Consider the following 23,437-nt stretch of genomic DNA (forward strand, 5'->3'; position numbering starts at 1 on the left):
AGGTACATCGAAGAAGAATAGTGATTGCACCCTTCCTCAATATAAGATGGGATATAAGCTCCTGTTGGTGTTCAGCAGTACATGCCTGCCTTCAAGCTAACTGTGCCCGCGATGGACCAGCGACCTCACTGAAGATGTCATAGGGAACAAGAAGACCACTCCACTCTCAGGTACACCACAGAAGACTAGTGATTGCGCCCTTCCTCAATGTAAGATGGATATAAGCTCCTGTTGGTGTTCAGCAATATCGGCCTGCCTTCAGGGTACAGCGTCCGCGATGGACCAGCGACCTCACTGAAGATGCCATAGGGAATGAGAAGACCACTCTCAGGTACATCGAAGAAGACTAGTGATTGCGCCCTTCCCCAATGTAAAAATAAGATGGGATATAAGCACCTGTTTGTGTTCAGCAGTATAGGCCTGCCTTCAAGCTAACTGTGCCCCCGATGGACCAGCAACCTCACTGAAGATGCCATAGTGAACAAAAGGACCACTCTCAGGTACACCACAGAAGACTAGTGATTGCGCCCTTCCTCAATGTAAGATGGGATATAAGCTCCTGTTGGTGTTCAGCAGTATAGGCCTGCCTTCAGGGTACAGCGTCCGCGATGGACCAGCGACCTCACTGAAGATGCCATAGGGAACGAGAAGACTACTCTCAGGTACATCAAAGAGGACTAGTGATTGTGCCCTTCCTCAATGTAAGATGGGATAGAAGCTCCTGTTGGTGTTCAGCAGTATAGGCCTGCCTTCAAGGTAACTGTGCCCACAATGGACCAGCGACCTCACTGAAGATGCCATAGAGAACGAGAAGACCACTCTCAGGTGTATTGAAAAAGATCAGTAGATTAGTAAGTGCACCCTTCTTCGATAAATAACTAAAGTAAGGGTGGCCATGTGCCCAAGATATATGCCCCCTGCGGGTTCAGCAGCCTAGGCCTTTAGTTAGAGTAACAGTGGCCATGGTGTGACATAGATCTTAGAAGAACATGCTTTTAAGAAGAATGGCTCACTCAATGTAAAGTCGGGAATGTTCCCAAGATATGAATCCACTGCATTTAACCCTTGAGGTGCAGAAATGAAGGAAAACCTTGATTCCTATGTGTCGTCTGTTTCACGAGTTGCATGTATTGATTTAAGGGGCTCTCCAGACAATAAAAGTGCACAGTTCTTACATAGTCATCTCACTGGAGCTGTGTATCAATTTTTTTTTATCCCCACGTAGATTTTAAAAAGTACTTGGAAAGTGCATTGACGCACTTCTGCACTAATGGAAGTGGAACTGGGGAATGTGTCAAAATAGGCTTTTAGGTTGCCTGCCTCAGAGAAAAAGGGGCCCAGTGTGGGTAAGCCAATAGAAACTGTTCACCCAATAGGGGGTAGATACCTCCGACTGCACAGGCCTCTCTGCTTTCTCTCAAAACCCGGCATGCCATGGTCCACGTTCTGGGATGATGCAGTATTCCCCTGTGACTGCCAATGCCCCAGCCATCCACTGCCATATCCCAGCATTCCCATGGTCCATGTTCTGGATGCCTGTGTCCATATTTCATGATATTTCATGATGCACTATACCCATGTGACTGTCAATGTGCCAGCCATCCACTTCCATGTCCCAGTCTTGCCTTGTCAATGTACAAGCATACTCTTGTACCCCATGCATATCTCCAAGTCTCGGCGTGCACATATCCAAGCACTTCGCTTTCTTAGCCCCAACATACACTGTCAGCCCGTGCCTATCTACAAGTCTCTGTGTGCCCATATCCAAGCCTTTCCCTGTCTTAGCCCCAACATACCCTCTCACCCCGTGCCTATTTCCAGGTCTCGGCGTGCCCATATCCAAGCATTTCCCTGGTTTAGCCCCAACACAACCTGTCACCTGTGCCTATCTTCATGTCTCTGCGTGCCAATATCCAAGCAATACCTTGTCTTAGCCCCAGCATACCCTGTTTCCCTGTGCCTATCTCCAAGTCTCTGTGTGCCCATATTCAAGCTTTACCCTGTCTTTGCCCCACATATCTTTGCATCCCTGCTGACCACCATGCCCTTGCATGCTCTTGTCCATATCCCAGCGTGTCTCTCTCCATGTGCCAGTCGATAAAGTGTAAAACTCACCTTTCCCTTGGTTCATACCTGGCAGTTACTGCCTGAGTAGCCATGCGGGCAGGTGCAGCGGTAAGCCCCGGAGCCATCCTGGCAGAGGCCGCCATTCTGGCAAGGCTCAGAATGACACTCGTCCACGTTCAGCTGGCAGTGGCTGCCCATAAAACCGGCTGAGCAGAGACACGAAAAGTTGGCTATTCCGTCCACACAGGTGCCACCGTTCAGACACGAGCTTTCAACATGCCATGTGTGAGGAGAGAAGACAGAGAATAACTCACACGGTTAAAAGGGAAAATAGTCACTTCTCCCCTGGGCCTGTGACACACTGTGAACCCCAGCCTCTAATATTCACCTCCCATCTCTCCACCTCCAACTCTCGCTGCATTTTCGCCTCTCTTGTGAACCTCTTCCCTATAACCGCTACATCGCTACTCCTTATCTCTGCCACTCCTTTTCTTCACACCAATATTTTACCTTTATGTTTACTTCACCTCTGTACGTTCCCCTTTGCTTCAACCACAACAAGATGCCTCCAACCCTTCTTTTTGCCTGCCTTCATCCCCCCTTTCTGTGCTTCTTCCCTGTAATTCCTCGTCTCCCGTGTTTGCCTCTTCCCTGTGACTTTACTGTACTCCTGTACCTTGCGTACGCCTCTTCACTTACGCTCTACTGTGTGAATCTGTATAGCGTCCCTTTCCTCCTGTCCAGCCCCCATCATTGAGAGACTCAACTCACCTGTTTGTGCAGTCTGGGATGTTTTGCTCGCAGTGGACCCCATCAAAACCTGGGGTACATTGGCAGGTATAGGAGTTCACATAGTCAGAACACACCGCTCCATTTTGGCACGGTTGGCTGGCACACTCGTCCACGTCTTCCTCGCACCATGTACCATGGAAGCCAGGGAGACAGGAGCATGCAAAGGCACCTGTGAGATCCAAGCATTGGCCACCATTCCAGCAAGGGCCTGTGTGAGCAAAAGCAAAAACATTAGGTGCATTGGAACGTAGCTGGGTCTCCAGCCATGGAGGACTGTATGTCCCTTATTAGCTCCCTAATGCCTATGGCGGTCCTATTCCTCTCTTCATCTATCAGCATTCTACACCCTCCTTCAGCCATCATTGGTCTACACCCTTCTTTAGCCATTGGTGGTCTACACCCTCCATTCAGCCATCTGTGGTCTAGAATCTCCCTTGAGCCATTGGTGGTCTATAGCCTTTCTACAGCCATTTGCGGTATACACCTCCCTTCCCTTCAGCCATCTGTGGACTACATCTTCCCTTCAGCCATCATTAGTCTATGACACACCTTCAGCCATCGTTGGTCTACACCATCCTTTCAACATTATTGGTCTACACCATACCTTCAGCCATGGCGGATCTACACCATACTTTCAGCCGTTGGTGGTCTACACCCTACCTTCAGCCATTGGCGGTCTACACCCTACCTTCAGCAAATCGTGGTCTACACCCTCTCTTCAGTCATCGGTCCTCAACAACCTCCATTCAGCCTTTAGTGATCTGCAAGCTCCCTTCAGCCATCATTGGTCTACACCATCCATTTAGCCATCTACACTTTACCTTCAGCCTTCGTTGGTCTGCACAGTACCTTCAGCCCTTTGTGGTCTACACCCTCCCTTCAGCTATCAGTGCTCTACAACCTCCATTCTGCCATCAGTGGTGTACAAGCTCCCTTCAGCCATCATTGGTCTACACCATACCTTCAGCCATCGTTGGTCTACTCTACACCATATCTTATGCCTTCATTGGTCTCCACCATACCTTCAGCCATTGGTGATCTAAGCCATACATTTAACCATTTGTGGTCTACACCCTCCCTTCAGCTAGCGGTGCTCTACAACCTCCATTCTGCCATCAGTGGTCGATACCCTCCATTCAGTCATCCAAGGACCACTCCCTTCCTTCAGGTGTCAGTGACAAAGGAAGAGAGGAATGTATTTATGATCCCCTTCCTGGTGTCATATCTTCTTATTGTCAGACTGAAACACAAAGAAGTCCCTGCCACCAGTAAAAAACATCCCCACAATCTGCAACACTGTTTATTACTTTTCACCACACGGTCTTCAAGTACCTGGAGATACAGTGGAGGCAATTTTCCTCTCAAATGAAAATTGCACTTAGGTGCACACACTCTTTTGCTCTTTGCAGTGAAAACTGAGTAAATGCTACCTGCCGTGGCACGCATGACAGGTAGCATTTATAATGGATTCCATTGGAATTCCCTTACTTTATGCTAGTGTAAAAAGCTTTTAAAAAAACTGGCGTCAGCATGAAAATGTCATGTCGGTGTGAATGCTTGCTCGTTTATACCCCAAAGAAAGTGGGAGTAGCAGTAAACGTAATTGAGTTTGGTGGCCCACTACACCATACAAATGAATGGAAATGCTGAGTAGGGTTAAAAGCATGCATTTACGCATGAGACTTATTCCACAATCGTAACATGTGCAGCAAAATGTGCATTTTACTGCACATGTGGTCAGTTACATCAGTCAAAACTATCAGCTGAACAGTGTACTGCACGTGCTTGCGGAAACAGGCCACAGAGGTGGTCCACAAGAACCCACTGGGCTGGCCCTCCAACATTGCCCGGTCTATCACCAGTTTGCCCCAGCTCTCATGTGCCTGAGGTTGCCATGCAGTGGCTCCCATGTCGAACTATTTCCTGTTCTTCCCTTGCCCTATAGAATGCCCTTCCAGGGGAAGTTCTGGCAGGTCCCTTCAAGGTACCACCGACACTTCCGACAGACTGGCCTTACAACAGGCATCACGGTTTACGATTAGATGCCTACCCACTTTGGAATGGAGACAGGATCGCTCAACTTTAATCTTGACCCATCTCACAGAGACATTTTGTACAAAAGGAGAAGTATACTCAAAGTAATCGCCATTATAACAATAGTGTTTCTCAGATGATCTCCCCTTGAAATAGGAGAAATTGAGCAGAATAATTGTCTTTAATACACAGTCCTCCAATTACAGGATAAGTGGGGGAGGGGAGCATTAACATGTTGCTTACCCGCCTCTAAAGTTGCACTAAAGCTGGAGAGCACGGATCCAGATTCCTTGTGGCCCTTACCATTTGGATATCAGCCGCTGCCAGAAGGCCCAGACTGGTTTATAGGGCAATGCCAAAACCAAAAATGCTAGCGTCGGCCAGTCTTTTTGGTCCAAGTGTGCCACTTTTTGGGCTATGTGGGCCAGTTTGATAAGTTACTTCCCTGTGTGGCTGGCAGTTTTGACAAGTGTTACTGAATAAATATTCATTAAAATGCACAATTTGCATCATATTTGATTAAAAAAACCTCCCCCTTGGGTACTAATCAGTCTGTCACAAAAGGAATGAATTGCCATTTCCAACTGTGGGACACTTTTTCATTGGTGCCCGAGACAATTGTATGCCCCAGTCTGACTCTGGCTGCCACTTTCCCAGTGTCTCTAAAGGTCACTACAAATCATGATTGGTGCGCAGGGGGGAAAGAGGGGGAGTAGGGGCAGTGGGAACTGCGCCCAGAATCTGTGAGCAATAAAAGGCAGCCACTTAAGAAGCAAACCAAACAGTGACTACATATTCAACTACATAAATTGGAGTAATGAGGCAAAACCTTTATATCCAAAAAGACCATTGACAGATTGAAACTTTATGTAAGAGGATTGATGCAATCGGAGGCCTGTTGGAGGTGTAAACATAGTGTGGGCACTTTTGAGCACATGATCTGGGAAAGCAACAGTTTACGGACCTATTGGAGAGAGGTTATGTCAAGAATGAACAAGGTTCTGATGCTAGACGAAGACTATGATTACACAAGTATTATTCTTTGGGAGGATGATCTGGTAGAGGATCTCTCTATCCCACAACGCTGTTGGTTTTCCCCTATAGAAAGTGATGGAGGGGGACAGCTGGTTGAGAGAATGGCTGTTGCATCCCTGGCTTGCGCTGATCTCGCCCCGCGTGATATGCACGAGCCACCAAACGTTCCATCAATGATGGCGGTGAGACTTGAGAGGCTCTGCTGCCTGCCGTCTCTGTCCCCACCGCTCCTTATCCTAATAAATATCATTATATAACCCCTCTCTAGTCTTCATTTCATTCCCCACAAGTGGTGATGAGGATCCAGGAATTAAAGGCAAGTTGGCGGTGGGAACTGAGCTTAGTGTTGATACACGTTGCTCTGCACGCCCTTGTGAGCAGTCGCCGCCATCTCTGTATAAAAATAAAATGATGACAGGAATTTTAACCCTGTGAGTACCGGGTGGACTAGAGCTCATTGAAAACTACCGAAGGTCGGTAAGGAGCCTCCAGAGGGGAAGAGGGGCTGATACTATTAAAAATAAGAAATATAAATAATAATTAATAGGATTTCAAAAGAAGAAAAGGAAAATAAAACACCACCTGCATTTTCTTATATGGTGTTAATGAGGAGCTGAAGGAAGTTATTGTGGCTGGATGTCATTCTTTTTTTGGGGGCTTGTGTTCAGTGTGAGGTACAAAGACAGAAGGCACCACATAGGAAATTACATCGCAAATCAACATGGAGGGGGACAGAGGATATGAGAGGAGGAACTTTAATATGGCTGTACAACCGCCTATATCATTTTTCCCGTCTCCAGGAAACCCCAGCATGAAATGGGAATCGTGGCGAGAACTGTTTGTGGCCTAGCGAGATGAACAGAATGGTGAAGAGTTATTAGCTTAAAAAACTGTCATTGTTGAAAACAGAGATTGGAGTTGAAGTTGTGAGGTTCATGAAACACTTACCTCCGGATCGGGAAGAGGAAGAGGAAGTTCTATTTAACATATGGATGTCGGGGTTGGAAGAACGGTTTGCTGAGAAAACCAAAGTAGTACTTGGACGGTTTAATTTGTACTCAAGAAAACAGATGCCTGGAGCAGGTATTGATGACTATGTGGGGGCATTAAGAGCCTTGGTGGCAAAATGTGAATTTGAAAAAATAACTCCAGATGAAGTGCTGCGGGATTAGATTTTCATGAATGCTCTGAACAAGAAGATTAGAGAAAGGCTTTGGACCGGTGGGACCGGTGCCAAACCGGATTTACATTCTACAATAGAAATAGCAGGGAGCATATAAGTGTCAGAGCTAAGCATAAAGGCACTCGAAGGGGAGAAGAAAGATGACTTGTATGCTATTGGACCAGTGAAGAAGGTGATAAAAAGAGGAAGGAGGGATATGCAAAGTTCATATATGCACCAACAAAGAGGAGAGAAGGGACATTGCTTCAGGTGTGGGATGGAGGATCCTCTTGCAAACAACAAGAACTGTCCTGCCTTCAAGAAAGACTGTTGGAACTGTGGTTGTAAAGGACATTTCGCGAGGATGTTTTGTGTGAGGCATAAGAACAAAGTGCATTAGATTGATGGGAATGTCGTCAGCAATGAGGATGTAGCATCTGATTATATTTTGATGGTGAATGGAGGTCTTTATCAGGACGATCGCGAGACACCTTGGTGCTGGGTCTCATTTGATGTACACAAGAAGAGAGTAATGGCCGACTCATGTGCACAGTACACCATTTTGGGATTGGAGGACTTTAAGGATGTTTTTGGTGAATGTAAATTTTTCAAACATGACATCACCCCAGGAGGACATGGTGGCGGCAAAAATGACATTGTAGGTTATGTGTTTGGCGACATCGAATACCATGGCAGGAAGACGAGAGCTAAAGTATTTATGGTGGAATCTGGAGCACATATTCTAGGATGGATTCAGCAAGGAGAGTTACAGATGAAGTGGCATCCTGGGGAAGATTAACAGGTTTTGTGTATTGGGGCAGGAAAGAGTACAAATATGATTAATGCCTTACCAACAATGTTTAAGAAGAAACTGGGTTTGTTGGGGACATTTGTGCATGAGATAAGGTTGAAGGAGGGTGCAGTGCCCGTGAGAAGCAAGGTTTGCAAGGTACCCATTACAGTGAGGAAAGATTTGGATTTACTATTAGAGGAGATGGTGAAAGATGACATCTTAGAACCCATTGAGTGTGCAGAATGGGTTTGCCCAGTGATTCTGACAAGAAAATCGGATGGAAGGATCAGGTTATGCCTGGATCTCATGAATGTGAATGTGTTTGTGGTGGCTGATTGTTATCCTCTACCTAATTTACAAGAGACGTTAATGTTTTTGGGGGAAGCAACAGTTTTCAGCGCTTTGGATATGACGAGTGCATATCATCAGGTGAAGTTGCATAAAGATTCTAAACATTTAACAGCTTTTGTAACTTCTAATAGTTTGTACCAATTTAAGAGAATGCTGTTCTGCTTGGTGAGTGCCTCTTCTGTGTTTCTGAGAATTATGCACAATTTCTTCAAGGGATTCCAAGGTGTGGTGGCATTCCAGGATGATGTTTTGATCTATGGTAAGAATGAGAAGGAGCATGATTGAACTCTTAAGAAAGTTTGGCCCTAAAAGGGGAAAAATGTAAGTTTGGTGTGAATGAAGTAGAATATTTAGGAAACTGCATTTCTGGGAATGGCATCAAATCAAAACAAAATCATATTAATGCAATACAAGGTGCTCCCACTCCAGTGAACGTAGAACAGTTGAGGTCATTTCTCGGGTTAACAGAGTGTTACTTGAGATTTGTGGATCTTTCTGCAGACAAAACAGAGCCATTGAAGAAATTACCTAGAAGGGCACAGTGCTTAGGTGGACTGAAGTGGAAGAGAGATGTTTTCAAGATATTAAGAAGAAATAAAAATGGCCTTACTGCTGAAAAGCTTTGGGAGCGGAAAAAGATGTGTGTTGAAGGTGGATGCGAGCAGTTATGGCTTGGGTGCTACTCTATCGCAGAAGGGTAATGGACAGTTATGGGTGGTAGCACATGCGTCAAGAACATTATCTGCGAGTGAATGGAAGTTTCTAGTTATTGAAAAAGAGACCCTGGCGTGCATCTGGTCAGTGGACCATTTTAGGATGTTTTTGTGGGGGAAGGAATTCACTTTCAAAACAGAACATAAGCCGTTGTTACATGTATTGGCACCAGGATGGGGCACAAACATATCTGTGAGTCTGCAGAGACTTGTATTCAAACTTCAAGGTTATACATTTAAAATGGAATACATCCCGGGTAGGGACAATGTGCAGGCCAGATCTGTCCAGATTACCAATGGTGATGTCTGAAAGTATTATTGAGGAAGAGTGTGAAGTGGCTTGGATAGAGGATGAAGAGCCGATAAACATTGAAGTGGGGTGGCTTGGTGAGAAGGCAATTACAAGAGATGAATGGCATGAAGAAGAAAGGAAGGATGAGGTATTGAGGCAAGCAAGGGAATATTGTGTCAAGGGTTGTCCTTCGGAGTGTTGAGAGGTGACTTAAGTTCAATGAGGAAAATTGCAGAAGAGATTTGTGTTCACAGTGATTGTGTTGTGAGTGGTGAGGTGTTGATTCCCCCCAAGTCATTGAGAGCGAGAATAATTAGAGTAGCGCATGAAGGCCACCTTGGCATTTCGGCTACCAAGAGAAGAATAAGGGCAGATATTTGGTGGCCGTTTTGGACTCTGAGATAGAAAAAGTTGTGATATTATGCAATCCATGCCAAAATTGTGGCAGGGCCCTAACTACTAGAGTGAGTACCATGACTTCTGTGGATTTGCCTGCAGGGCCGTGGAAAGAAATAACGATAGACATAGCAGGTCATTTCCAAGTATTGCCAGAGCATTGTAAATATTTGGTGCGTGTGATGGACTATTGCTCAAAGTGGCCGGTTGTTCAACCCATGACAGAGGTTATACTATGAATGTTTTGACTCTCTTAGAGAAACTATTTGTGAATGAAGGTGCACCAGAGACGATTGCATCGGACAATGGAGTACAGTTTAAATCACATTCTTGAGCGTACATAATGTGGAACATGTGTGTACATCCTTATATCATCCCCAATCTAATGGCATGATTGAAAGAATTAACAGGAGAGTGAAGGAATTGGTCCGGATGTGTTTGCAGAATAACTGGGACTTCAAGAGAGAGCTGATTAAATTCCTTGTCTCTTACTGAATGACTCCCCACAGTGTAACAGAAGTGTCCTCTTCCCAATTAATGCCGGGAGGACTGCCATGCCTTCGGCTGTGTCCTAGATGGGTGAGAGATTAAGAGAGAAAATACAAGTGGGACGAAGTAATGCAAAGAGAGTTACGAGAGGGAGTGTAAGTTAAACAGAGTGAGCAGAAAAAGTATACTGATGATAAAAGAGTTGAAAAAATGATCAGTATAAAAAAAAGAGATTGGATCAGAATAAAGCTGCCAGGGAAAACTGTCAAGGGGTTGTTGAGATTTTCAAGTCCCAAAAGGGTGAGCGAGTGAAGGGGTCTCTGCATGTATTTGGGTAATGGGGAAAGGTGGAACATGAATAGGATTACATCTACCAAGGGTGTAAGATGTGCACGGGATGAAGGAATGTGTAATACATGGGAATAGTTGGTGGACCCCCACAGAAAGATTGAGCAGAAGGACAGTTCTGTTGTTGAGGAGCATAACATACAAGGTAATGGTAGTGAGGGCGCATCAGAGGAAGGGAGTGATGAACATGGATTGCAATCCAGGGGAAAATCAAAATCCTTGTTGAGGGGTCCGCCTGTGAAGTTTGACGATTATGTAATGTACTAAGTTCTGTTATTACATGTTAATGTAAAATAGAAAGATGTGGTGCAACGCTGGCTCGCGCTGGTCTCCCCCCACGTGACCTGTGTGAGCCACCAAGCGTTCGATCAATGACGGTTGGTGAGACTTGAGAGGCTCTGCTCTGCCGCCTGCTGTCTCTACACCCTCAGCTCCTTACCCTAATAAAACTAATAATATAACCTCTCTCTGGTCTTCATTTCATTCCCCACAATGGCTGAATGTACAGCACAGCATTCTTTCTTTTGGACTGAAGGAGTGAGTCTGCAAGGTGCACACAATACAGAATTGATTTAATTGTTAATTCAAACCCTTCGGGGTTAGGAAGAGATGGAACATCCTATTGAGAAATCAGGAGACTATTGTGCACAGCCATACTTTTGGAAGGGCCTAATTAAAAGAAGAGTGTTATGATGGCAAAACCGCATTGGAAAACACTCTGTAAATAAGGGTCAAAGACTCTTAGAGCTCCAAACAAGTCAGTCATGTGTCAGGCAGGGATGGACCTCATAGACTGTCCCAATCCCACGGGTCTTTCAGAGGGACAAGTTTGCCAGGATTCTCCAATATTCCTTGCTCATTGGTTCCCCAAAGTGCAAATGACTGTACCAGGGGCTCATTGTCAACGACCACACCTGTCATGGCAGCATAAGCAAGTCCCTATGCAGTGGTGTTTGCAGCATTTAGGACGGAGTCATGGCAGGCAAGTGATAGTCTCGTAAAAAAGGGTAAAAACAGAGCAGTGAAATAGCACTACATTTTAGAACGATGCCTTGAAACGTGTACAAATTACACAATAACGCAACCTGACAATATAGTTGAGCAAATCGAGTATGATTGAAGCTTTGATTTCCCCATTTAAATGGAAACCTACATTTACCAACAAGCAAACTAATATGAGGCTAACACAATCTCCTCTGGAAACAGTAAAAGAAAATACAAGGTGTGCTCACATGCACGCAATCAAAGTTAACTCCTCACTGCCTGCGGGCCGTCTAGTGTAAATGACACTTTAATGTGCTAATCAAGAAGAAAACATAGCAGAACAGAGCTTTTTTGAGCTAGCAATGTATCACAGGCCTGGGAAGAGCTGATCACTGTCGGTGCAGTGGAGTATGTATGGCGGGTCAGGCATGGGCTTTTGGTTTCCCCAGATTCGGAATCTGAGGAAACAATTTTTCCCAGATTCCAAATCCAGGCAAATCTGGCCCAATCCCTGCAAAGTCACTAAGCCAGCACAGTGCCACCACTCTGCTGAGACCACTCACTGCTGCAGCTTGAGGGCAATTAGCGCTATCAACCCAGGGCCCCTTACAGTCACCAGCATGGGACCCCCTCATCACCAACAGTCCTCAACGACCTCAGCACAGGGCCCCCCATCCCCACCAGCCCAGGACACCACACAAGCAAAGACAGAAAAGAATTGGTGAAGACAAAGAGTTTGCTCACCCGACAAGCACTCGTCCACATCAGACTCGCAGTTCAGCCCACTATATCCTGGGGGGCAGGCGCAGGTGTAGCCTCCATCCATGTTGTCACAGTGGCCCCCGTGAGTGCAGGGGCTGGAGAGGCATTCGTTCACATCCTCAGCGCACATGCGGCCTAATAGGCAGAAGACATCGGTTAAGTGACGGACTGAGGACCTCAGCTTTCACCTTCAACTGCACAATCCTGTTTTGTGGTGTCCTTTTCCGGTCCTTCCCTTTGTCTTTTCTCCTGCGCCCACCTTTCATGGTCCCTGATTTACGTCTCCTTCCTCTATCCCTGTCTCTGTTCCTGCCCTACATCTGCTTCTTCATTGGTTTCGCCTATTGCTGGCCTGCCTCTTTCTTTTCATGTCCATCATCCATCCCTTCTGGACCCTATTCTGATCCTTTATTGCTGTTTACTGACTCTTTCTGTCCTGCCTGTGCTTGTTCCTACCCAAAGCCTTCTCATTCACGTTTTCTCCTCCTCTTCCTGTCCTCCCTCTGTCTTTTGTCCTGCATCCAGCTTTTTGGTCCCTACTTTGTGTCTTTCTCCCGCCTCTGCCTCTTTCTGTTCTGCCTGTGCTTGTACCTGCCATACACCTGCTTCTTTATGCCTCCCTCTTCCTGCACTACCTCTGAATGCCCTTGTCCTGCATCCAGCTTTCTGGTCCCTATCCTGCTTCTTCATCTCTTGTCTCTGCCCCTTTCTGTCCTGCCTCCTCTGACTGACCTACACCTGCTTCTTCATGTCGTCCTCATCCTGCACTACCTCTGTATGCCCTTGTCCTGCATCCACCAGTTCTAGTCCCTAAACTGCTTCTTTATCTCTTGTCTCTGCCCCTTTCTGTCCTAACTGTGCTTATTCCTGTGCTACCTCTGTATGCCATTTTCCTGCATCCACCATTTCTGGTCCCTAGCCTGCTTCTTTATCTCTTGCCTCTGCCCCTTTCTGTCCTGTCTCTGACTGACCTACACCTGCTTTTTGTCTCCCTCCTCCGATTCCTGTCCTGTCTCCCTCCATACCCCTCTTTTCCACACTTCTCTATTTCAGTGCTGTCCTTTGCCTTCTCTTCTTTTCTTTCCATTTCACCATTTCCCACATCCTTACCCCACTGCACACAAGTCCCTATTTTTCTAGGGCAAACTATGCTCCTTATTCCAAGTACCCCACAGTGACCGGAACAGCTAACCTAGTACCCACTACACCCACAAAAATAAAGAGATGAGTCTACTGCTGCTGCCCACATCCCATTCCTACTCACCAAAATCTTATTAGCCGCCTAGACCTCTCTGAGAAACTCACAAAACACATCAACATACCTTGCCAGCCACTGGTGCAGCTGCAGGAGAAGTTCCGGAAGTCGTGGGAGTGCTCGCAGGTGCCCCCATTGTGGCATGGGTCCGATTCACAGGGAGTCACAATGGCCTCACAGTATAGACCTGCGAGAGAGGGCAAGGGAGATCAAGCAGAGCAAAGTAGTAACAGGGTACAGTTATGTGGAGGATGGCGATGAAGAAGAACAAGGGAGAGAGCGTGGAACTCATAGAAGGAAAAAGGGCAAGGACGAGGGGAATGATGTAGAGAAGGTGGGGAGGGGCGAGAGAGAGAGGAGTCAGAATAATTAGACAAAGATGGTAAGACATTTAGAAAAGGGAGTGGAGTAGTGAGGAAGAATGAGGCGAAACAGGGATATTTCATTGGGACTTAAATAGAAGGGCATTTGCACTCCTGCCCCCTTTCTATTTGTATATGTATTTGTGCAGTGTTTCAACAAAATCACACCAACAATGATACCCAGGCAATGCGGAAAGTCTCAAAGCTTGACCACTCCTGAGCCAAATAATAATAATAATAATAATTAGGCATTTATATAGCGCTACGAACCCTCAGGTATCTGAGCGCTGCTTATTATTACCCACGGTGTGTGGTGCTCATTTATCGACCTCGGAAGGATGAAAGGCTGAGTTTGGCCCTGCCGGGATTCGAACCTGCGTAACAGGCTCTGCACGGATGTCAAAGCGAGCGCTCTACTCGCTGTGCCACTTGACCACTTGCTCCCATCACTAGAACATTTCACACAAAAGGTTGCCAGTCACTGCATGCAGAAAGACAGATATCTGGCCCATCCTGCTCTACTTACCCTATTTGCCTCTGTCCACAGTCGCCTCTTGCGCACTCTTGTGTTGATGTACCCACTAGGCTTGGCAGTCCCAGAATCAGAATTTTTGAGTTTCTTTTGTGGGAGAAATGAAACCTTTTCCCACGCAATAAAAGCCATCACGCTTGAAGGATCTGCTTGTGTCATGATTCGCCGTTTCCGCCCTTTCTGGACTTCATGGTCCATCAAGCACCGCCATGTCGTACCCGCTGTTCTACCAACATGGCCGACACCATTGAGAAATCGCTGTCTAGTGTTTTCCGCAAGACCTGCCACTTCCTAGAAAACAGACATGCCCCCGCGGCTCTGCGCATCTCAATGCTTTATTTCAGAGTGTCCGGCAAGTGCGTACCAACTTTTCCCTTTACTCCCGTGCTACTCCCTTTCTAGTTAGCGGTTCCTAAATTTCAATCCTGTTGTCATTTTGTGCTGCTCCTCGCGCTTCCGCCTGAGGACCCGCCCGTTCCTCTTCCTTCCCGGACCTTCGGTCCTGCTCCTTCCGTACTCGCACTCTGCCTTCTGCACTGTACGAGTACCTCGACTCCTCCCTGGTTCCTAGAGCCATCCCGGACTTATGACCATTACTCACCTGATCTTCCTGGAATATTGAACGCTTACCTTCTATCTGAGGGTGGTTCCGGTCTACACACTGGAGACAGAGGATACCTGCCAATATCTGTACAAGTCCCGAATGTCCAGAAAGAAAGAAAGACCCCCAAGAAAGAAGACTTCAAAGGACAAACTGGTGAGACAAGAGGCAGAGTGTGACAGCTTGAGCACATCTCAGGTGCATCACACAGCCACACACTGCTTTTAGTAATGTAATCCAATGTGCATTTGTATAGAGCCTTTCACCATTGGTGTGGTCTCAACGCGCTGTAAATACCTATTTAGCTCTCTAAAAATCCCCTTCTGCCTCAGACACTTTGCCCTTCCCACTCCTGATCCATGATCCACTCTGGAACCACACAGGCCCGAGATATCAGAAACATTATCATTCTACCTTTAACCTGCCCCAACCCGATGGAACCCCCTGTTTCATTTATCTGCCCCTTCTTTCCTTCACTGATGCACCAATGCTTTGTTTCTTACCTCTCCAGATTGCAGTCTGACTACCCAGGGCCGGGGCTGCGATATGCCAACTTCCAGACACACCTAGGTGCTTGGAAATCACTACAATGGTGATTTGGCGCAGTATAAACGATTTGTAACATAACATAATTTACTCAATCTGGCTAGCTACTTTCAACTAACATCCATTTTAATCTCAATGGAATTAATTCTCATCTGAGGTAGGGACAGGGTATAATCCATAGGGTTTTACACTTTGCGGTTTAGAGGGTGGAGTTTTAGTGGGTTCCACTATGTATGAAACAATTTAATGATAAAAACAAACTCTGGAAAAGTGATATACCAGGAGTGTTCATTCACTTGAGGGAGCTCCTTTCTGACTGAGTGAACTCAGTGTAGGTGATGCTGCTGCCTGGGTGGGGAGGAAGTGGGATACCCCTTTCACTACTCGATCAGGCCTGGCAGCATAAGCACTGCTGCTTTCATGGTCCCAGAGGTTTTCTTACCTGATCTTTTCAAACTAAGTACGCTTTCTTTTATTTTTACAAATAGTAATGCATTGAAAAGCTAAGCAACGTATGGCTAACTACATTTAACAGTAAACCCCAATCAAATAGCGCAGTTCTAATTCCATATAGGCGCGGTTTGAAGCAAAAGTGAAATATGAGTATTTTTTTCTGAAAGCCCAAATTCAAATCTAAACATTTCTAATAAAATATTTGTAAATAATGTGAGGATTTTGTTTATCAACAAATGTGTTTAATCATGTCAAGATTTGAAGTGTATTATGCACCCAAAAAGTATCTACCACTGCAAATAGAGAGCTGATTCCTCCCCATCACTAACGGAGCAAAGCTCAAAGCCCTACCCACTGAGAGACTAGAAATGAAAGCTCACACACCTGCCATTGCTCCCTCACCCCACACTAAGAGTAAAGATAATCTGTACCAAGGGGGAGAGTAAAGCACACACAAGCCTGCCATGTTTCTGCCTGCTCAAAACACGCAGGCCTCTGCCCTGTGCTCCCTCTGCCAAAGACCACAACCTCAGCCTCCCCCCATGATCTGCATCAAACTACCTCAACATTGAGAGAGCCTGGCTGCACTGCCTCTTCCTCAGGAGCACAACAGGCAGGGCATGGCTATTTAAATAGATGAAGGAATGTGCTTGCATACACAATGGTGAGAGGAGGAGACACCAAAGAAAAGAACCCAAAGAAAGATTAAACAGTTGTTGGACTGGACATGCACAGAAAATAGCAAACTAAACAACAGAAGAGAGAAACCAGGGATTACACTTCAATAGAGTAAGAAATCAAGACAAAAGCAGATTAGCACAGACATATGCGTACATGTAGATGTGTCAATTGGGTTCAAATGGGGCATTTTCAGCGCAAATACCGTGTGCTAATAAAGCGGGCGGTTATTGCACAGGAAACATGGTGCTAAATGGGATTTTCATTTCCAGAAAGAATCGGGAGGTGACACGGCCCATTTACTGCCCCCAACTTGTGTTCAGGCCAGCCCTTAAATGTGGCATTATTAGTGTTACTGCTGCATTCATGGTTCTATCCCCCACCTAATGATGAGGCCCTTTGTCAGGCAAAACATAGGACAGCAGAACTAAACACATTGAAGAAGTACATAAAATGTGGTCATGATGGAAACATTTTTCTGGAACCATCAAAGGATGTATCGGCCCCTAATGGCAAAGTGTATACTATTAAAGACCTCTTTACATGGCATTACTCGAAAATCTACTGACATGCTCCATTGGACATGCAGGCTGGGGAACTGCAGGCCCAGTTGTGTGAAGGTGTGCTTGTCAGGAACCAGGGTGCTTGTCAGGGACAAGGAACAGAGATGTGTTTGATTGAGACCTCTCACTTCCTATGTGCGGGGTGAGCAGAGCTGGAGGGGCATGCAGGCAGCGTGTGTGGCAGTCAGGGAAGTGACGGGAGTCATGAGGTAACAGAGTCGGGCTGGTACCCGAAAAATAAATACGTATACATGCATGCAAGGGACTTTGTTTGTGTAAGTGCACGTGTGAATGAGAGTGCAGTGTGAATAGTGAGTATGTGAGTGCGCAAATGAATAGGAGAATGACAGTGCAGTAGTCCACGCTTAGAAACCTCTTCGGTATTAAGCATGTTTTACAAAAACAATTATAATGATAATACCTATTGTAGCGTGTGGGTGTGCGCCTGAATGGGAGGATGAATGCAGTGTGAATGTTGTAACGTGTGGGTAAGCACTTGAATGTTATAATGAGAGTGTAGTGTGAATTGTTGAATTTGCATGTGAATGGGAGAGTGAATCTAGTGAGAATTTTGGAGTGTAGGGGTGTGTGCACGAATTGGAGAATTAATGCACTATGAAAATGTATGAACATGTGCAAACTTGCAGTCGGGGAGGGGAGACTTTGTTAGGGCGGGGCTTCTATAAGCCCCAAAAAATGTAGGGCCAAGATTCCTAATAGTGGCATATCATTTGTATCAACATTATGCGCAAAGCCATCATGACTAGTGTTCTTATGTGGGGACGTCCTACGTTGTTGCAGCCAATGTGGGCATGTTTTCTAACAGTGGCATATCCTTTTTACTATCTTTATGGGCAAAGGCAGCATGGTGTTTATTCTTAAGTGGGGATACAGGCCACATTAGCACATCCAGTATGGGCATGTTTTCTGACAATGGCATATCATATTTACATGCATTAAGGGGAAAGTCAACATAAGTATTCTTATATAATGCAACTTGCCTACATTGGCGCAGCCAGTATGGACTTGTTTTTCGTACAGTAATATGGCATTTGTATTGGCATTATATTGGCGAAGCTAGAATGGGCACATGGGCAATGCAAACATGAGTATGTTCTTATGTGAGGATACCAGCATATATTGGCACAGCCAGCACTGGACATGTTTGGACACAGCCAGCATAAAAACGTTGTTGACATTGGCAGAATAAGGACATGTACTGTGGACATGTACTGTGGACAAAGACATCATGAAAAAATGATGGAAAATGCTCCTGTGCATTGTTAGTGCACTGACTTTTAATATATTTTCCTCATGTGTTACCCTACACAACCAATTAGAAACTGTGTTTTTATACGCACTGTTCCGCAGTGTGCTATGAACAATTTAATCCATTATTTTAAAACATATTTTGGTGGAGAACTACCCCAAACCCAAACCCAATCTGCCACCAATCATACACAGAAACTATTCAACATTGTCAAATCCCTCTCCAAACCACCATCCACACACCCATCCACTCCACTATGTAACTCCCTCATGGACCACTTCAACTCCAAAATACAAAACATCAGGCAAGCCCTCCCCTCTGCTATGCCACTTCCACCCCCTACCAAACATACCAACACATTGAACTCCTTCCACCCCATCGACACAGACACCATCATCACCCTGACTTCCAAACCAAAACCTGAACACTTCCTAGTTGATGCATGCCCACCTCAAGCCGCATCCAACTGCATTGCCTTCTTCGCTCCCCACTGGCTTAATATCATCCACTCATGCCTCTCACATGGCACTATAACCCCTGCAATCAATGCTGGACACTTCTCACCCCGCATTAAAAAAGAAATTCTCGACCCCATGCCCTGAAAATTACCTCCCCGTCAATATCGCCAGAATCATGTAACGATTTGTCACTACCGGACTGCAACAACACATCACTAAAAACAAACTACTCAACCTCTTCCAATCTGGGTTTCGAATTGGACAAAGCACCAAGACCGCTACACTTTGCATCCTCGATGACCTCCACAACATCACAGACAAAGGACACATATAGCACTACTTGTACTCCTGGACCTCTCTGCAGCCTATGACAGCATCAACTACACCATTCTACTCGACATCCTAGCCCACAGGATGAAACTCTCAGGCACAGTCATCAAGTGGTGCACCTCCTTCCTTACTGACAGGACACACTTTGTCTTCATGCCCCTTTTCAATACGACTATACCCTGGACAATTGTGGCATTTGGCAAGCCTCCTTAACAAACACAACATCCATTTCCACCAATATGCAGATGACACACAAATGTACTTCCAAATCTCATCCCCCTCACAACTCCACACCCTCAAAACCTGTCTCTCCACCATCACCACATGGATGGCCACCCACTTCCACAAGCAAAACCCTTCCAAAGCAGAATACCTCCTAAATGCCCCCCTGGAACTCATACACAACCCCTGAATCAAAGAACTCACCACAGATAACTGATGCACCCCTCTCCACACCTGTCAAATTCTTTGGCTTCACCATTGACCCCCACGTTTCCTTCACACACCATATAGCTGCTGTCACCAACACATGCAACCTACAACTAAACTTCCTACGAAAAATCTGACACATCCTTCCTCTGACAACATCTGCACTGCAGTCCAAGCACTGGTCCTCTCCAAGCTGGACTACGGCAATGCTCGCCTCACTGGAGTCCCCAACAGCATCCTTGCCCCACTGCAAGCCATACAGAATGCAGCAGCCATTCTCATCCTTCAACCGCCCAAACATTCACACACCACCCCGCTCTTGCCCGGCTCTACCGGCTCCCCACACCCCAGAGAATTGCCTGCAAACGACTGTGCATTGTTTTCAAAGACATCCACCACAAAACCCCATCTTACATTCATGGCAAACTCAAACCCAAAACCCACACAAACACCAGACAAGCAAGTCAACATCTCCTACACATTCCACTCTGCAAACTAACATGCACACCAAATCAAGAATTTACTCAGTGGGCACCCGTCATCTGAAACACCCTTCCTCTTTACATCTACACTGCACCCTTCATCACCACCTTCAGAAAGAACCTCAAAACCTACCTGTCTCCCCACACATAGCCCTGCTCCTCTGCCTCCCCTGCTACCACTTGGCTATCCCAATCTTTCTACTCTATCCTGAAAATATTTTGTAACTTCGGTTTCATTTCCCACCTTTTCAACCTTTGAACCTTGTAAGGTGCTCTGAGACCCTCTATGTAGGGCCAGCGCGGAACATAAATAAACTAACTAAGCATGACAGTAAAACTGGTATTCATGGAACATTCTCAACAAAATCAAAAAAATATATAATTACACAACTCCCAAGATGGAGGCTGCAGCTATATTTGTCAGAAACAAGGGAAAACCACCAGCAGAAACCATATTTACATTTCTCCTGAAGGTGATCGGTGACCAACCATGTGACCTATAAAGATGAAGTGTGCCCTATGATTTAACCATTAGTATTTCCATATGAGAAAGGGGCTGGCATTCGAAAATGGAACCTGGCAAAGCCAGAAGAGCAGCAAAACCAAGAAGAGATAATGCACTATAGTTTTATTTGCATACACTATCAATGTAGGATGAATTCAGAGCACTAAACTAGACTAGGAACATGTTAAAACAATAGGTTACTGATGTGCTCTTAAAAAGAGAGGGTTCACAATGAAACATCTAAGATAGAATCAGAAGGAGTTGCATATGAAATATAGGGAACTGTGGAATGCAGTAGAAGAGAGAGACCCAAGTCAGAACTTCCAAACCTATGAGCATCGACAGCGATGATTCCCCCATCGACATTTCAAGGCAGCCCACACTATAGTCAGCTACACTATTACTACACAATGGCAACAGTGTGTACCTTTGGAAAGCCAGACAGTTTAATAACTTTAGCATATGACCATGCTTGGCCAAATGTGTGCATACGCTCTCTGGCACCCAAACAACTTAACACTGACCTGACATAATCATACGTGTTCTCAATACAAAACTATAAGAGTTACTCAATGATATTCTGAAAATCAATATATTAGGTTATTTTATTGTTATCTCTTGTATCAATGTTATACAGTTCTATAAACTTTGCTTATTCCAGCACATAGGTTTTCATGCTGGATACAAACTCAGGAAATAAAGATGATATCAATAAGTATATCAGCGCTGAGACTATTTGAAATTGTAACTAAATTTGTAAGTTACTAGGGGGAATCCAGACGTGGACCCCCTGCTCACTATTCTTAGAGAGGCACAGCTCCTCCCTACTGGTGAGGTCCAACCAGACCGAAACACGTGTCTGGGGATGCTGTTGGTACTCTTGTTCAGAGGAGAATTGCCTAGCATTTCGGTGCTGGACTGCCCCAGGGCAGGACAAAGACTGATATGTTTGGGATATTTCTTCTCTGTGAAAGATAGTGAGCTAAAGACTCTGGGTAAGTCTCTTGTAACCAGGATTAATGTCTGGCAGAGAGACTCCCAGGACCCCCCTTTTCAATTTAGGTCATTGGACTTAGCAATCTCTAAATCCTACATTGATCTGGATGAAGGAAGGAACATGCTTCAAGGGATTACCAGAAGACTTCAATGGACAAACCAAGGAGAACATCAATGGGTGTCCCATGTAAGGTTGAAAAGAAGGAAGAACAGCTGAACTTGGAAAATACACTGCCGACAACAGATGGATAGTTCCTTACAACCTGTAGCTCACAAATAAATACAATACATACATCACTGTGAAAGTGTGGATGCATACATCACTGTGGGAGTGTGGATGCATACATCACTGTGAAAGTGTTGATGCACACATCACTGTGGGAGTGTGGATGCATACATCAATGTGCAAGTGTCGATGCATACATTACTGTGGGAGTGTGGATGCATACATCACTGTGGGAGTGTGGATGCATACATCACTGTGAAAGTGTTGATGCACACATCACTGTGGGAGTGTGGATGCATACATCACTGTGCGAGTGTGGATGCATACATCACTGTGGGAGTGTGGATGCATACATCACTGTGAAAGTGTTGATACAAACATCACTGTGGGAGTGTGGATGCATACATCACTTGCGAGTGTCGATGCACGCATCATTGTGGAAGTGTGGATGCATACATCACTGTGGGAAGTGTGGATGCATACATCACTGTGAAAGTGTTGATGCATACATCACTGTGGGAGTGTGGATGCATACATCACTGTAAAAGTGTCGATGCACACATCATTGTGGGAGTGTGGATGCATACATCACTATGCAAGTGTCGATGAGTACATCACTGTGGGAGTGTGTATGCATCCATCACTGTGGAAGTGTGGATGCATACATCACTGTGCACGTTTCGATGCATACATAACTTTGGGAGTGTGGATCCGTACATGACTGTGGGAGTGTGGATGCATACATCAATGTGAAAGTGGGGGGTGCATACATCACTGTGAGAGTGTGAATGCATACATCACTGTGGAAGTGTGGATGCATATATCAGTGTGGAAGTGTTGATGCAAACATCACTGTGCAGGTGTTGATGCATACATCACTGTGGGAATGTGGATGTATACTTCACTGTGGGAGAATCAATGCATACATCACTGTGGAAGTGTCGATACATACATCACTGTGGAAGTGTGTATGCATACATCACTGTGGAAGTGTTGATGCACACATCACTGTGGAAGTGTTGATGCACACATCACTGTGGAATGGGTTTATGCATACATCACTGTTGAATGGGTTGATGCATGCATCAATGTGGGAGTCTGAATGCATACATCACGGTGGGAGTGTTGATGCATACATCACTGTGGAAGTGTGGATGCATACATCACTGTGGGAGTGTGGATGCATACATCACTGTGCAAGTTTCAATGCATAAATCACTGTGGGAGTGTGGATGCATACATCACTGTGCAAGAGTGGATGCAAGATCAGTGTATGCTACGCCCGGCACCGCTAGTTTTTATGAAGGGCAAACAGTTGCCACATTGCTGCAGGTTTGAACTGGGGGCAGGATGTTTCTAAATTCTATAGCTAGAAGCAGTTTTCCCAGCAAGTTGAGAGCTTGAACTGGCATTGGTAAACATCTAGTTTGCAGTTGAGGTTCTGGGCAACTTGCCATGGAGCTCCAATTTCCTTCGAGGCTGGTGCCACCCATTTGGTTGTGGTAAGATTTGCCATGCCCACTATAAGGTGTT

At 45.6% G+C, this 23,437-nt stretch overlaps 1 protein-coding gene across 1 annotated transcript in view; it reads right to left on the minus strand.

Moving 5' to 3' along the window:
- Positions 1-23,437, minus strand: part of LOC138521830 (neurogenic locus notch homolog protein 1-like) — a 478,650-nt gene that overhangs the window by 166,684 nt on the left and 288,529 nt on the right. The window contains exons 16-19 of the mRNA XM_069634949.1: positions 13,541-13,660; positions 12,201-12,353; positions 2,839-3,067; positions 2,134-2,335 (exon numbers count right to left, since the gene is read on the minus strand). Of these exons, the coding sequence (XP_069491050.1) occupies positions 2,134-2,335; positions 2,839-3,067; positions 12,201-12,353; positions 13,541-13,660 (704 nt within the window). The remainder of the gene's footprint in view (positions 1-2,133; positions 2,336-2,838; positions 3,068-12,200; positions 12,354-13,540; positions 13,661-23,437) is intronic.

Source organism: Ambystoma mexicanum, chromosome 13, assembly GCF_040938575.1.
Source record: "Ambystoma mexicanum isolate Mex_15411 chromosome 13, UKY_AmexF1_1, whole genome shotgun sequence".
Taxonomy (NCBI): domain Eukaryota; kingdom Metazoa; phylum Chordata; class Amphibia; order Caudata; family Ambystomatidae; genus Ambystoma; species Ambystoma mexicanum.